This window comes from Triplophysa rosa, linkage group LG13, assembly GCF_024868665.1.
Source record: "Triplophysa rosa linkage group LG13, Trosa_1v2, whole genome shotgun sequence".
Lineage (NCBI taxonomy): Eukaryota > Metazoa > Chordata > Actinopteri > Cypriniformes > Nemacheilidae > Triplophysa > Triplophysa rosa.
Genome location: NC_079902.1, coordinates 19,736,842 through 19,754,134, shown reverse-complemented (window position 1 = coordinate 19,754,134; position 17,293 = coordinate 19,736,842). Strand labels below are relative to the sequence as shown.

General features: G+C 37.3%; 1 protein-coding gene across 1 annotated transcript; it reads right to left on the bottom strand.

The window, feature by feature from the left end:
- Positions 1-1,482: 1,482 nt before the first annotated feature.
- sncb (synuclein, beta) lies at positions 1,483-11,584 on the bottom strand. Its single transcript, XM_057350072.1, has 6 exons — positions 11,450-11,584; positions 10,465-10,595; positions 6,571-6,600; positions 6,063-6,181; positions 3,754-3,840; positions 1,483-2,232 (listed from the first exon to the last, which is right to left on the bottom strand). The coding sequence occupies exons 2-6, from the start codon at positions 10,583-10,585 to the stop codon at positions 2,203-2,205; spliced, it is 387 nt and encodes a 128-aa protein (XP_057206055.1). The 5' UTR covers positions 10,586-10,595; positions 11,450-11,584; the 3' UTR covers positions 1,483-2,202.
- Positions 11,585-17,293: the final 5,709 nt, after the last annotated feature.

Below are 17,293 nucleotides of genomic sequence, written 5' to 3'. Positions count from 1 at the left end.
ATCCTTTTAACACTAGGGATTCAAATATAGACACAGCAATATGTATAATGTATTATCATAACACAAGAATCTTTTAACAGACTTTAAATATAGAAGTATCAACATTTAGACTAAAATTTATTTAGTAAACGTCCCGCATGGGAAATGCAAACTGGATCAATTTTGGATGCATGGCACAATAAAAAAAGTCGAAAAAGGTCATTTTTAAAAGAAGTTCAGATAAAAAAGCAAACGTTTTAGGTATTTTGATAAAAGGGAATGTGCAGCATTTATTTAGAACTCAATTTGTGTCCAAACTCCTTAATGGTGTCTGATGCTTTCCCTGTGCCTATAGCAGACTGTGTTTGTCTGGACGCCTCCTCAGCAGCTGTTTGTATACACACACACACACACCCACACATATGTAAAGAGAGAGAGAGAGATCCTTTAGAGATGCATTTGCATATTCTTCATATAGGGTGCAACAAATTGAGAAAGCAACAACATTTTTGATTATGGTACACAAAGACTACCAACAGTGTTGGTACAGTAATGCTAAAATAATGATTGACTTTAAATGACGCACATTCATCGAATGAAAGAAAAACATGCGCGTTCACTCTTATGTATTCAGATATCTGTGCAGACATATAGCTGTCTGTCCTCTCTTACCCATATTGGTGGTTTCTTTGGAGGATTCTGCCACCTGGTGCACGGCGTCTTGCGCTGCTTGAACTGAAATTATATTCATAAACATGCTTAATGTTTTTCACACACATTAACAAAAGTCTTTAAAAAACAGAAACAGCAAGATCCCTAAAATCCCAGCATTTTTAAGATTGATTTTCAGCTTGTGATTTCATGCCCAGCAAATTACAACTCTTTAACTATACCCAGCAAAGCTCTCAAGATTTTCTCCTCGTATGAGGTTCTTTCTAAACTTGAAATTACAGTTGCTGAATGAAAAAGATCAACCCCATCAGTACCTGCACTGTCAGTGACGCCTTTAGTGGCTGACTGTGTGGTGTTCTTCAGACCCTCCAGAGACTTCTTGAAGGAAGACATGATACTGACCACATATACTCAGTCGAACCGGCCTGGCGTAAAGCGGGCACTGGCACGGGGCTCTTAAATACCCTCTGATGCCAGGCGGCACTGCATTCCTTTATGGTTACACATGCTAATCCATCAATGGTGCCTGGTTTATGCCGGTATCCCAGCTATGAGAGGTCGGGCATCGCTCTATACCCATTCTGCTGGACTCAGCATGTCCGTAGAGCACAATGTTGGGTTCTGGAGGCAGCCAGACATCCTGTTGATAAGAGAGGTGAGATAGGAAAGTATGGGAGACATTGTTCTCTGTGTTTGTCTCGATATCTTTCTGCAAGATCTCTTTAATATTGATGTTTTATATGGAGACATACGAGATGTTTCCACTGAGAAAAGGATTTTAATAATCCCGTATCTGCGCGTCAATATCAAATCATTTCAAAAAGGGAGAAATGTGTTTTGCTTGTTTTTATTTACAGAGGATTCACTTGTCTTGAATGACAATATTGACATTTCCAGCATTGTAAAGCACATATTGACATCCATAAACATTTTCAAGACACATTTACACTACCTTCAAAATCTCCAGTACACAAACGCATACATACACACAAACAGATACAAATTGCCCAACTTCTAACAAATAGTCCACTGGAATGATATCACAAGCAACTATAAAGTTACAACGTATAAAACTCTTACTTCAAAAACATGAAATAATCAACTTGCTTTAATATTAAAGAAATAAAAAAATTCCCACAAACAGGCATTGCACACAGCTATATATAATATCATATTTACCCGAAGATATTTGAACCCCCAATATGCTATTGGAAGATCTGAAACATCTATTACATATAGAAATGCAGATACACAAGTACAAAGAGTCACAATGGGGGGAGCGGCTCTCGTTTCATTGGGAGGGAGTCAAGGAAACGAGATAGTGCGCCCCCGGCAGTCAGCATAGAGCTACATCCAACACTTTACTGTCAGAACATGACATTTACAATATATCATAATAAAAGTATATATATCTGATAGGAAGAACATTTCTCGGCAGGATTAACTGGAATATATTTCTTTTTTTTCTTTTTTTTGTGATTTAAGGTTTGTACTTGTTATTGATATAAACTTTTTGTGCTGCTGGCTGAACTCGGACTTGGAATGTGACGTTTACGCCTCTGGCTCGTAATCTTGGTTGTCCTGTAAGTAGAAACAGAAAGAGGACATTTTTAAAAACAGGAAGAAAAAAGCTTGCTCGGCTACAAAGCTGCATTATTCGCTGTTGATAAAATTATTATAACTGAAAAAATACAAAAAAATGTTTTAAGTTAAGTTTAAAAGGTTTATTTGTCACATGCATAACCATACACAGTGTGATATAGCATGAATGCTTTCTACAATATTCTTCCCACAATATGCAATAAAATTGTATATGTAATAACAAAAACATTCTCAAATATTTTAAAATTAAAAAATTAAGGAGTTAAAAAAATAAGAGAGTTGTGATATCCACACAATAAGCTATGTTGAATGAAAATACATAGACATCAATATGAAATATTAAGCAATTTAATGTATTGTGCTATTATTATTATTATTATTATTATACATAAAACTTCTGGGACCATCTGGAACATAAAAACGTCGATTTTTTTCTTTCCACACAAAAACTTTTCAACGCTGTTCTATTGTTGCAGTACCTTATTTCCCTCAGCAGAGGGCGACTGATGCTTTCAGACTGGACGGATCAGCCACGTCTCAATAATTTATTTCACTGATGTAATTTCACATAATTTTAATTTATATTAGTAAAATGACTTCACTAACATCTCAAGTTACAGCTAACACATAGGCATTATCAGACAGCACTGTTTCACTCTGTTAAAGAGAACAGACATTAAGAATCTACCGGAAGAGCCCATCTCCTAAACATGGTAGGGGGAGCCTACATCACTACCCACAATGCAACAGGGCTTATGATGTCAGCACCACTCCTATGTAGGCAGATACAGGATGATAGTGAAGTAGCAAGACGGGGAGTGGGGGGGGGGGCTTAGTGGAAGAGGAGGAGGTAGAAAGACACCACACAGGGAATCCCACCATATCTGTGTATAGCGATGACACATTCGAGACAATGTGTTAATAAATGTCTGGTGTTAGATTAAAATAGCAAAATAGGAATCTTTGAGATGGTATAAGGGGTTTTATTTAGGTAACTATTCTTTGATTAGAAATTATTTCAGTGTGTAAGAAAAGGGATTTGATTTGAAGCAAAGTATCAGTCATTCATTTAATTTAGTGGTAATTACACAACAATAATGTTAATGTTTTACATTTTTTAAATGCTGTGCTTGGCTAACAGCAAGTTTTTCAGAGAGAGACAAATAAAAATCAGATGCCACGCATAACGGAAAAATGTTAAATAAATAATACCTACAAATATAAATAAAAATAGATTTTTATTATAAATATAGATAAATATGAATAATTATTATCCGTAATAAAATGAATAAATAATAACATAATATGCACACAAACAACACTGTTATTTAGGTAAAGTATTTGTGGGTGATGTCCCACACAAAAATGAACTATGTTTATTTGCCAGATTGTCTACTGTTTATACACCAGTTTTCCTACGATTAGTAAAATTATGGTTACTGTAGTAAAGCCACACTTCATTTTCATAAGGTTGTACTGATGCAAAGAGGATGTTCTGACCTGCTGAGAGTCATCATATGTCTGTCCCTCGGGATCCATGAGACCTTCACCCATTTGTTCCTCTTTGGCTTCCTGACCAAACTCAGGCTGTGGACACACATGAGAAAACCTTCAAAACTCAATATTGCCAAAACATTTTTCACAAAAACAACACAAAACTGCTTGAGAACCTTAATACAACATCATAGAGTAAGCAATACTGGCACATGTCTGACTGTACTGTCTGTACAATGTATTAAAGATGAATCTGCTAACGTTCTTTTGCTATGCATGTTAAATGTGTTCATATATGAGCAATACATTTTTAATCAAACTGCATTTCATAGCATGAAAGAGAAAGAGGAAGGAGAAAAGTGAGAGAGAACGCGAGAATTTCTCATTACCTACACAGAATTTTTTTACATTTCTGGGTCACTGAAAGGTTTATTTTTATCACAGTCATTTAGGTCATATTTCAGCAGCCATCAATCCTATTATTACTACACATTCGGTCAGAACCTTCATTCACATTTAACTACAAAACATACACACAGCCACCTGGGTCATTCTCGGGAAACTGTGTCATTTGTGGAAGTACGATTCTTAAAGTGGTCTTAAACCATTTTGCAAAGCTAAAAATGTTTAATAATAATTGGCTCCAATAATGTTTCCTTTACCTTTAAAAGAACAGTTCACCCAAAAATTCACTAAACTCACCGTCGAGTCATTTTAAATCTGAACGTCTTTGTTCTGATGAACACAAAGAAAGATATTTGGAAGAATGCTTGCAACCAAACTGTTCTTGGCCACCATTAACTACAATAGTAGGAAAAATTACAACGCTAGTCAAAAGTTCCCCAAAACGGTTTGCTTTTCTACATTCTTCAAAATATCTTCCTTTTGTATTCAACAGAACAAAGACATTTATAAAGCAAATTTTCCTACTACGGTAGTCAATGGTGGCCAAGAACTGTTTGGTTACGAGCATTCTTCCAAATATCTTTTTCTGTGTTCGTCAGAGCAAAGAAATGTATACAGGTTTGGAACAACTTAAGGGTGAGTAAATGATGACAGGATTTTACGTTTTGGGTGAACTGTTCCTTTAAGGACCACAAAAGGAGAATTTTGAAGATTCAGATCATATGGAGGTTAACAAATAAAACATACACTATTTTTAATATCCGGTGAAGTGAACTGTTCCTTTAAATGTGTTTGAACCAAGTGGTTAAAATGAGTGATGCCACTTTAAATCCTTTAAAATGACATTTTAAATATGATGTCGTAAGAATCATTTTTAAATGGGAAATGTCACAGTGCAACAGCTTTGAACAAAAACAGCAGGGATAAAGATCTTTTGCATTTCAAGCTAAACAACATCAAATCACAGCGACACACACATTTTCCATAGAAAGACCAACAGTAAATCAGACAGCGAAACATGTTCTAAAGCAACACAAACATAAATCACACTGTCCTATCCATCAACAGACTCAGCACTGACCACCCACACAGTTTTTCACATGTTCCAAAACCGCTAAACTACACACTTACACCAGCCATCTACACACATAGTCTCCATGTCATGACAACAGCTATACTTCACATTCACTGAGCTAACAGATTAACTGAATGCTTTAAAATAAATGCTAGTAACATGTTTCTTTTCTTGTCTCGTGATGTAATTTCACATAGGTCTTACATTAGCGCAACATATATGAACATAAAGCTTAGCTTTCACTTATTGATTTATGAGATTATTGATTCACCACAAAGGATGTAGTTGATAAAATCCAAGGAGACCACATCTCTACCACAAATATGATACCAAAGTTTGTTTAAACTGTGCATAAGTTTGATGACTTCCTTCAAGACCCATAGTGCATTTTTAAGTACCGTGCAATGTGTAATTGTGTAAGGTGACCTTGGGCATGGTCGAGGGACAGAGAGAGAGAGCGAGAGAGAGAGAGATGGGAGGTGGCTCAGCAGGACAGAAAACAGTAAGATATTTCCTGTGGGGTAAGCTGCCCTTCATCATACAGTATGTCATGTATTCTGATGTGAATGTGATTGTGTTAGAGGTTTACTGTCCTCTTATAGACATCTACAGGTATTTCTCTGCTATGACAGACATTTATATCATCCAAGTGCCATTCAAATTCCTATAACCGTTTTTGAGGGCTCTTCATATACATTTTCATTATTGCCTACAAAACACCTTTCAGACTTCCTCATCTATGAATTAAAACTGGTCGCAAATCTCAAATTAAACATTTCATGACAGGCTTGCTGACAAAAGGTCAAATGAAAACGAGTTGAAAAACAGAACATACGTTCAGGTCAGTGGGGAACTCGTCCTTTTTCACCAGGCCCGTGGCCGCGGCGATATTTCCCGCCCCGGACATCACAGCTCCTCCCAGTTGAGACGCCTGCTCCTTTGTCTTCTCAGCCACTGACCGGAGATAAATCATGTCACATGTTCAACACTCACACGACCCATTTTCAACACAGATATTGCACAGACATTCAGAATATAAAAAATAGCATTTCATATAACAGTATATATTAAAATACCTCATTGTATAATGCACTATATACATGCTTTAAATACAGCGATACCAAATGTAGAAATAATTGCGACAAAGTGAGGTTTAGAAATAATGCACTTAAACAGGCCAGCAACTAATACATGAAACATCCCGGTGAAATATAACCCAGGCACAGAACTATTTGTCTCGGTTCCACTTGGTGGCTGCGTGCCATGTCCTTTCTGCACTTTAAATGAGACGTATTCATTATTTACAAGACAAGACTAAAGGACGATTTGCAGAATCACCTTACCTGTTGCGACGCTGTCTTTGGTCTTGCTGCCTGAAAGCACATAAAGATTATAAAGTTATTTACACGGTCTATGAAATGCTGAAACCACTGAACGAGTCTTCGAAAGCAACAGTGATAAGGCTGGAAGGAGCTGCATGACACAGACAGGTCGTAAGTAGAAAGTCGATGTGAAATACGAGGTTGAAACTTTAGTGCAGCTTCATTTAAAGGTTCACTGAAAAATCATTAGAGTTAATTGAACCTGTATCTCAAAGTGATCACTGGAACAGGTCTGTTGGAGTGAACTAAAATTCTTCAAAGGGAGAGAGTTACTACATAATGTCAAATAGCACTTTCTAGATGTAGCAAATACATTAGTTTTGATAAATAGGGGTGACTACATTTTTGAAAAAATGTCTTGAAAAATGCTTAATAGAATATCATTTGTCTACATACAGTCCTATAAGGCAGGGGTTCCCAAACTTTTCAGCCCGCGACCCCCCCAAATAACAGTGCTAGGGACTCGAGACCCCCACTATCCTCGGAGGTGGGTAAAGTATCCAAACATTGCGCGCAACTGCGCAAATGCTCTTATTAGGTCTATCCAAACACATGCATAATGACAACACAAAAGAACAGTCTTACATAATACAACTTCATAGTTATTTACTCATTATTTTACTCTTGTTATACATAAACCATGAACTATTACTACAGATGGTCAAATTTAATCAAACTGATTCGATGGTTTTATTTTTAACTTAACTAATATTTTTATATTTTGTTACACTTATTGATTAAATACGCTATTCCTAAAAAAAAAAAAAGATTTCTGGAAATCATCTTGCGACCCCACCCTCATGGCCTTGCGACCAGCGCGACACGACACATGGTTTGTTCTAATGGGATTGTTGCGTTGCGCATCCAGTGTGGACAAAGTGTAAAATTATAATGGACTCTAATGCGTTTCTGATGTCTTTTGTCGTGTCGCGTCGCGTCCCGTGTAGACATGGTGTAAGACTTTTTCATTGATTTTAGTGTGTTGCTATGCAGTTTCTAGGACATTGCTATGCGGTTGCTTATTGACCCATATCAAAACATATTGGCACATATTCTTTCCTTTAAAAGGCTGGTGTTTCTCCTTCAACGGAACGCTATATGTTTTTCTACTGTATAGTATTATTTGCCATGCTGCATACAGGATATTATTACATTGCATTTTGCAATGTACGCTTTTATCCAAAGCGACTTACATGGCAGTATACTATACATTTGTTTCTAAGTATGTGCAATCCTGGGATCGAACCCATGACCTTGGTGCTGTTAGCGCCATGATCTAATCACTGAGCTACAGGAAATCGTATCTGTTGAAAAAAAAAGTTTTTACCAAAGGTCTTTATCATACTGATCTGATATCAATATTTAGTGATTTAATACCTGTGTGAAGTCACTCTTAAGGTTTTTGATGCATTTTTATGTATAGTTTTCCATAGTCTGGTAAGTCACATCGGTCTATATTCCTTATAAGTGGGCACAACAACATGGCGAATTCCATGCAAGGGGACCCGCAGTGTTTGTAGAAATAGTTCATCCTAAGGTAATAAAAACATAACACTTCATTTTGTAAGGTCTTTATGCACCTCTGAAGGCATAGTTATGTATATTAAATTGCATATAGGTCAATAGGTCAATAGATCCCCCATAAAATTACACACTGGACCTTAAAAATAGAAAACTTGTGCATAGACTGATATTTTTCGGATGTGTGGACTCTATCATCAGCGGTTTAGTAAAATGTATATTTCTGATATATTTCTGGACGTCCATAATGCTGGAATTGCCCATGCCTAGATTTAATCCTCATACTTTAATTCAAATCGCCAACCCTATGAGCATCAGTGCTAGCGACAAGTGTTTAGCGAGCACCGCTAAATATACAATCCTAGGGATCCTAAAGCTTGATTTGCTGATGCGATCACAAGCACAGGACACCACCAGGCAACTAAATTTTAAATGGACAGGGAAAACGAGAGGCGTCAGATGCATCGAGCCACTATGACATTAGCAAGGCCGATGTATGTCGTCCTCTTGTTCCCTCCTCCACTGGGTTGGCGTTGCATGTGCGTGAGAGAGGGTGTGATTGCGCAGCTGCTGTCCAAGGTAAAAGGAGAACCTATGAGCAAACCGACACCCCTCCTCCATGGACTAACACACGCTCCCATAAGGCCACTCAAGCATAGATTTCCAGGGCACTGTGAGCGTCCCGCACAAGCCCGACAATCTTGTATTTGCTGTTATCGTCTCAAGATTTTTCTACAGACAGGAAGATCTGCTATGTAAACCAACCACAGATGGGCTGAGGAAATCTGGGCTAATTGTCTCTCCCCGGGATGCTGGTGACACAGATGTAAGATTTGAATGTGGACGGATTCTATTATTCATTTATATCAACTTGAAAAAAAGAGTATGAATGAGAGTTGGCTGGGAACGATGTGCTGGCTGGAATGTTTGAAAGGGCGTCCAAAAAGTCCAACGGCTCAATTACACCGGGTCAACCGACAAGATCAACTTCTCGTCTTACCGATCAAAGCACAGGACATCAAGCAGGCCGACCTTCAATAACGTCAGACGCTTGAAGAGATACAATACTATTCTCTCAGCTCAATATGGTATACAATTTTTGAAATGCTGTTTTTCTGTTTACACTGAAAGCTCATGAGCAGTGTGAATGTAGAGGCCTGTGAGCTCATGGAAATGTGTGACATGTGGCCCGTGCGGCTTTACTCCAACTCAACAGGAGGTCAGAGAGATGCTGGATCATCTCCAAAAGTCAACGATCTCATTGTGTGGTTGTTTCTCTCTCAAGTGTGTACATTTAGAATCGCCTAAAATAAAAATACATCAGGTGCATTTTCTCTATGCACCACATATAGCATGTAATGTTATACTATAATCAATACCAGTCTACAATCTTGAGTGCTTTTAATATTCTAGATGTAAAATCCATTGAAAATTAAACAGGACATTTCATTAAATGCATGAGTAAGGTCTTGCATTTGGATGTCCAAGAGATGAAATGAACTCCAATTAATATGTTGACTGTTACAAAATGTATTGTTATAGTAAAACATATTATGCAGGCCAGTTATGATGCTGTTTACTTATCATAACTTAGATATACTGTATATTCTAATGTGAGAAATACTGGATATTTAATTTTACCCAATATGAAGCTTCTGTGTAATACTATACAACAATTCATAACGTAAAACAAAGATTATGACATTCTTATACACTTAGAAATAAAGTTTGAAAATGACTATTTATTTATTTCAACATCAAGACGTTATATAAAGATGTAGGTCTACAGATCCACGGTGTGATAATAACATGTAAAGTATACGTTTTCTCTATTTTTGTATTTAAAATGCAACATAAAATTAGCAGGCACATTAATTACACAAGAAATAATAAAAAATATTGTAGGTTTAGAAATACATCACCTACCCAAAAATCAGCCCTTATATCTAACTTTTAATAATTGAAGAATTGTACTATGGAATAAACAGAGGCCAAACACTAGGCTACATTATGGCCTTTAACATAAAGAAAACCCGAACCCTAGATACTGATGAAATGTAGAATCTCGACTGCATCTGCCATCAATGTACATGTCTCATTCGTTTCATCAGGACCTGAAAAACGTATGAGGCCCCACGTAGAACGTGAAACCCCACCCAACATTCCAGCCAATCACAAAATTACACAATCGTGCCTTAACCTACAGCGATGCTCACAGAAGAACAAGTGAAGGAGATGGTAACCCCCTCCTGCCCCGCAGGCGTCCCACTCCCACCGTGCGCACGCATGCATCGTGATATGCATACATTTAAAAAATGTACTTAACGCTCTTACCCACAAACATCACGCCTTCCTTGGTCTTCTCTGCAGCCACCGCAACGCCTTCCTTGGTTTTCTCGGCGGCCGCTGCCATGCCTTCTTTAGCTTTGGAAAGCCCCTTCATGAAAACATCCATCTTCGCCCCTCTGCATCCAAGAGAGCAACGAATCGATAGTTACAGTGAAAATAGGGATACTGTTACAGCTGTGTCTGATAAATAGGGGTTAATGTGAAATTGAGAGCGTGTGCGTGTGTTGTGTGTGCACAAGCTGAGTGTGTTAATACCAGCCTGTCAATGCAACAATAAGAGTCTAATTTCCCTGAAGATAAAACCCGTTATTCGCCCATACATGCACAGAAGGAGATGGAAACTCACACCACCCGCTGACGTTATTTCTTTAGCGTTAACGTGTCCTAGAAATGGTTAATGCTCGAAAACTCATTCACTATTCCTTAACTGTAAATAAAAGCGAGGTTGCATTATTATAGCGAGCACATATGGGATTTTAACACGTAACTGCATTGTGGGAGGGATATTTTAAGATCGTGTAAATTAAATTATAGTGTACGGTTCTTGCTTTACATTCTCGATTTAAACACGTTATAGACTGCATTGCTATAATAAAAGCAAGGTGTGTAGACAATATGTGTTCAGATTTTGTGCTAGATTTAATTTAATTATAAAAGACGGAACCTGTTCTTGCACAATATGGTGTCACCTCTCCTGTCCAAGCGGTAGACACGACTCGGATTCAATTAAATCATGAAATGCAACAATTGCCTGTTTCCTCAACGAGTTTCCTATAAATTCAACATGAAGGCTAATGATTTAATTCGCACACAAGCAAACAAAACCTCGCTTCCATCGACAGCTTGTGCACGGGGCTTTTTAAATGTCCTTATCAGATCACCGTCAGTATTTTCACACGTCGCCAGATCTCAGTTCATGTTCATACAAAACACTTGCATTTAATGTCGGTATATCGATTGAAAAACTTACCTTTGAAAACACCTTGTTGGTCCTTATGGTTCAATTGCGTAGTAGATTGAAATATCGTTGAAGGAAATGTTACACTACGCTCTCGAGGTGGGCCTTCCTCTAGACGCTTCCAGCCAATGAGGATGAGGGGATGAAACGCTCGCCTTAGCTCATGTATTGATCATGGGGGTGCGAGAGACCCAGCTATACTGACGATGACCAGTTGCATAGCAAGACTTACGTATTCTGCCTCCCCGTATTATGATAACAGTGGAAAAACTAAAGGATATGCTTATGTGGCAAATCTACTTTTTCTACGTTTATAAAATCGATTCATAAAAAAAGGAAACAGGGTCTATCTATCTATCTATCTATCTATCTATCTATCTATCTATCTATCTATCTATCTATCTATCTATCTATCTATCTATCTATCTATCTATCTATCTATCTATCTATCTATCTATCTATCTATCTATCTATCTATCTATCATCTATCTATCTATCTATCTTACAAACACATACACAGACACATCGGGAGGAAAATTGTCTATCCGCATGTTTTTTCTATCGTGTTCTGTCTTCTTCTCCGGAGACTATTTTGTTCACAGATCCTACACTGATCAGAAATGAAACTATGTACAATACAGTACAATTCATGTAAAATGCTGTCAGTTTAGTAACGATCCTAAAAGACCAGTCAACATTTAAGCTTGCCCATGCATTTCATTTTCTAATTACTTGCAGATGGGGAACACAATCTCCCCCGTCTATCTGCCCGAAGTGGGCGCGTCGTGACATCTGGCTCTAAAAGTCAATCGAACGGTTTTAGTGACCAATTGATTTTGTCCTCCAAGACAAGCATGACGAAGCCTTGTAAAGATCAGCTCCAGCTGGTGATTCAAAAGTTTCCATTATCAATTATTACGTCTTTCATTTATGTGCACCATATATAATCATATTAAATAATGAAGTTATTTTCAACTGGGTATTATTAATTATTTTCGACTGGGGATTATTTTTCATGGAGCATTAACAACTATGACTACCTGCAGACAAGATAAGGCCGTAAAGCATTACTTTTCTTTGCCTCTTCTGCCATCTGGTGATTTAATACAAGTATAGCACTGTTTCGGTTATTCAGGCTTCATTGGTTGAGATACTGTGTATGACTTCAAACGCCAGCGGTTTACAGAAGGCGGAATTTCAGCACCATGGACAGCAACACGTTGACGCCAGCGTATGCGCACGTGTCCTATGATGCAATTTTCGACTGATTTAGTAACAATATTACCAAAGGTCAGTGATGCTCTTGTCTGCATATATGTAGATAAATTAAACATAAATAAAAATAAACATACATTTTACCGAAAATTGACATGGTTTACTCACAAACGACGTGAGACTCAACCGACGATGAGGCATGGAAATTGTGCACACTAAGTACGATACTTAGCCTAATGTACGATATGTTTTGCACACTGCACATCATTGACCTATTTGTTTTTTAAACAAGAAGTTTGGTCAGAACATATCAAACGGTTTCTTCCCCTTTATTTAAAAATATAGGCTAGGCATTAGTTAAATCACAACCATTAGATTAGACAAAAAACTTGGTGTATTGTATAGGTCATTGTTTTTGGTCTGTTTGTCATGGAAAGAAATACTGTCATTTGTATAAGTGTGTATCTGCTGTTTATGAAATTATTGTTGGGTGTAAACTATAGCATATAGACCTCTTCGGATGATGTAAACAACACTGGTTCAATGCTGGTCCAGAAGAACTTCCTGTCTCAGTTACACAGACGTTTGAACAAAACAAAACACAACCAACAGAATATTTATAACTGATTTAAAATGTTAAACAAATCTTTAAGATTTAAGAATATATCTGAGAGATTGAAATCAATAATAAATAAAAACAGAAACCGCAAGTGTGTTTACATCTTGCAAAGCAGGGCCGGCTAGGCATGGCCATGGGCAGGGGTGGGCTGAGCCCACCTAAACGTCTGACTTGCCCACCCAGTGAGAATACAAAAATAACACAAAAAAATCACTGTATTTTCTATTGGCTGAAAGCAATGTCACTTTTCACTCACAAGGGCGGCTTTAGTTTGTAACATAAAAGCATGCTACATGCTACAGGTGGAAGCAAAATACTGTGCAAAGGAATTTTAGGCCCACTGCGCGTACTGTATGTAAAATTAAGCATGTACAATTAATTGTGCAGTAAAATCAGATTCATTTATTATAACGGATTGCGGTCTTATTTTGTGCTGTTAACAAACAGCAATCATTTGCTTGCAATATATAGGATAGATTTTAACCTATTGACCGTCACTAATGACTGAAAGCTCCATCTTCCGAAGCTCCCTCTTCAGAAATAAATCTGTCTCCCTCCATCTCAAACACCCCAGTTCATGCTGCAGGTGGTAGCGAAACATTGTGCAAAAGAGTTTAGGCGCGTTGCGGGCTCCAGGACCTCATAAACAACAGCAGATATGATGTAAAGTGCATTGTGCAGTGTAATCTGATCAATTCATTAAAATGGGAGTTTTTTTGCGAAATTAAACAGAAGTCAGTGATCGTTCAGCGATGGGGAATGTTCATAGCCCGCTTTCTTTATAGGCTTCTATTTATGTCCAGTTTACATAACCATAAACATCAATAAAATGAAACGCACACAATTACTAAATAGAAGGCAATAATCAACAATTTTTTGTTTTAATCTTGCAGTCTTCTGTAATGAATGCCAGCTTTTTATATTTATAACATCATAAATCATTTAAATCTTGAATGTATTGCTGTCATGTATTGTAGTGTTTGTTGAATTCCAACAAAAGCAAACCTCAAGAGTGACAGTCAACAGCAATATGAAAAACTGAGAGCATGATAATAAACTCATTTGAAAAATCAGGGTTATTTCATAAAACATTTTTTTAACTTTTCTAATACATGTACAAAATACGTGTATGTTTTGTGTTGTTTAAAACTAAATATGAACTTTTTTTGCGATGTTTCAGTTTTAAAAACACAGATCATCTTTTCTGTTGTTTTCTCCAGTGCATTTTCTGCAAATAAAAACAACATTTTTATATGAAATCTGGGAGAAATGTTGTCAGAAGTTCACAGAAATAAACAAAAAGGATCATTTTAGGTCGAGTTTCTCCCCGCCAGTCTCCGTGCTACTGGTGGTGTCACTATTGACTGTCTTGTCTATCTACAGTGTTAATAAACTTCTGTTTCTCCCTGCAATTGAGTCTGTCGCCTGGTAACTCATGACAGTTACACAGCAAATGTTCATTTTATGGGGATTCAGAAAAAAAAAAGTTTACACAACCAATCTCAAACCTACAGACACGTTGCTTTTCTAAATAAACATTTACTTACTGCTCAGCGGTTGCTCCAATAAACCTTGTTCAGACTCTGGAAGATAAACCTGAAGCACCTTGATAGAAGTGCATTATCTGGGAACAGGAAATTCCCATATCAGGCAGTGTGGTTATGACAAAAGCTGGATTGAAGTCTCTCCCCACTAATGCAATAAAAATTAACTATGGGCTTCAAATGGACTTTTCTTATGGCTTTAATTATCTGATGCACAGTCAAAATGGCAACATGCAATTACTTCTCCGGGATTGTAATTTTATTGAGCAGGGTGCAAGCAGTGCCAGTGTCAATCTTTAATTCCCAAAGGACACACAAACTGATAAAATGTGCAATAAATGCACTGCAAAAATGTCTGACAAATATGTAAAGCTGTGTAAGCTAATGCAGACAGATTTAATCAGTCATGATAAATAACTTCTTCAATTTGACTCAAACTTGTTCATTTAAATGACTTTAAGGGCACTCCACAAATCATCTTAGTGAGCTATTTCTCATTGTTTTGACGTTGATTTACAGCCTCAGGCATTTCTATCTTAGGTACTGATCTTTAATGCATCCAGACTCTCATTCTTCGTTTTCTGATCTCTTCCTTCTTGCAGGCCTCCACGGAAAACCTCTCAACTTCTGTTATAGCTTTCAACTGAAAGAATAACCAAACTGAACATGACGCCTCAAGCTTGTCCATTCCGATCTAACGATTCTTTATGGTCCAATTTATTTCCCCAAGATCCAAATAGAATCTATAAGGCTTCTGAGTTTGTTTTCCCTCCATTGCTTTTGTTTTGGAATCCATGGCCTGGAACTTTTCTTGCTTTTAGCCTTTGACTTTGGAAGTCTTTAAAACTTTCCTTAACTCTATATCACAAGTATTGCTGTACTGTATGAACTTAACTGTTTTAGCCCTATACTGTATGTTTGTTACCATGGTAAAATAGAGTACTTCTGGTACCATAGGCTGACTCCCTCGCGCCACACACACACAAAAATGTGTATCATTTGTGCCTGTTTGCATTCAAATTAAAGGTCATATGTAGTCCATGCAAAAGATTTACACAGATCACACAAGCAATTCTTTGTTTCTTTTCTTTATTGATATCTTAACTAGGCTAGCAGCAAGTGAAAATGCATGAGGTAGATAATACAAATCAGACAATTATTTTTGAACATTAATAGAAAATATTTTTGGAATTCCTATCGCCAATAAAAAAAAACATTTGATCATTTACCTGTTTAACATTTCTTGAAGAATGTTAGTAACCAAACAACAACATTCGCCCCCATTGTAGGCATTGTACCACTGAGACATTTCTTTCTTTTGTGTTCTCCTGAACACATGAGTGACAGAACTTTTATTTTTTTGTGAACTATCCCTTTATGACAAAACTAGTGTTTCACGCAAGACCACTGGATGGAGGCAAAGACTACATTTTCAGAGCAACCGTATCTGTTCAGCAGTTGCAAAACTGAATCCGGTAACCATTAAAACCCAAATGAACATGTGACATTAAATGGAAATGTTTAAGTGCATTTTGAAACATTCAGTTTAAGTTTACAGGACTGGCTCTATGTTAAATGATTGTGTCCACTAAATATGGTGTTACGTAAACTAATTACTTTTGGCTTGGTACCAACACAGCTGGCTGCTATTAATGTTGGTCCACAATTACGTTACATAATATGCTTATGAAGTACATATAAATAAAATAAATAAATAAAAGAGAATGGCACAGAGTGGAGCCGATCGAAATTATGAATGGACGCTGTCTTCTTATGCAAAACCAATTCTCTCTCTCTCTCTGTAAACCACTGTATTTGCATTTCACTGCACTATCGATTTTACTATAAATATAAGTAAATATCTCCAACATCTAACACACATTGTATGTCTACAAGCCACCAGTCATCAGTGCGTCTCTATTAGTGTGCAAATGTTATGCATGTGGTCGATCGACAGCTCTGCATCGGAGAAGCACTTCATATAAACTCGGTACACATCAAGAAACAAGCCTCGCAAGGGTTTCCACACGCAGGCTGCGTTTGCCAAAGTGGAGCTACTTAAGACATCTGCTCGCTGTGATTGGGTCTTCGACTCTGCATGTGTTCGCAAACAAGTCTGCATAATGAATGCAAACTCAGGACTCATGGAGAAATAGTGTTAGCTCTTTGTGAATGCTATTAGCATGCTAATAACAAACGGACTTTTCCCCTCAGGAAAAATTACCGTAACAAAAAATGACTTTGCATTGGATTACGAAATTACAGGTAGCACTTCACCCCTGCACTGCAGGTATGGCCAGCAGAGGGCAATCTATCTACGTGCTCTTATTTCACAGAGATATGACGCAAGATCCAAGATGAAAAAGTATTAATGCAGATTGTATGGTTTTATCTGTGGAGAAACTCTTAGTTGGGAAAAGCTTTTGTTTTAATATTGCATTCTAAATCAACCGCTCAAAGTGGTTCAGAAAGAGAGTG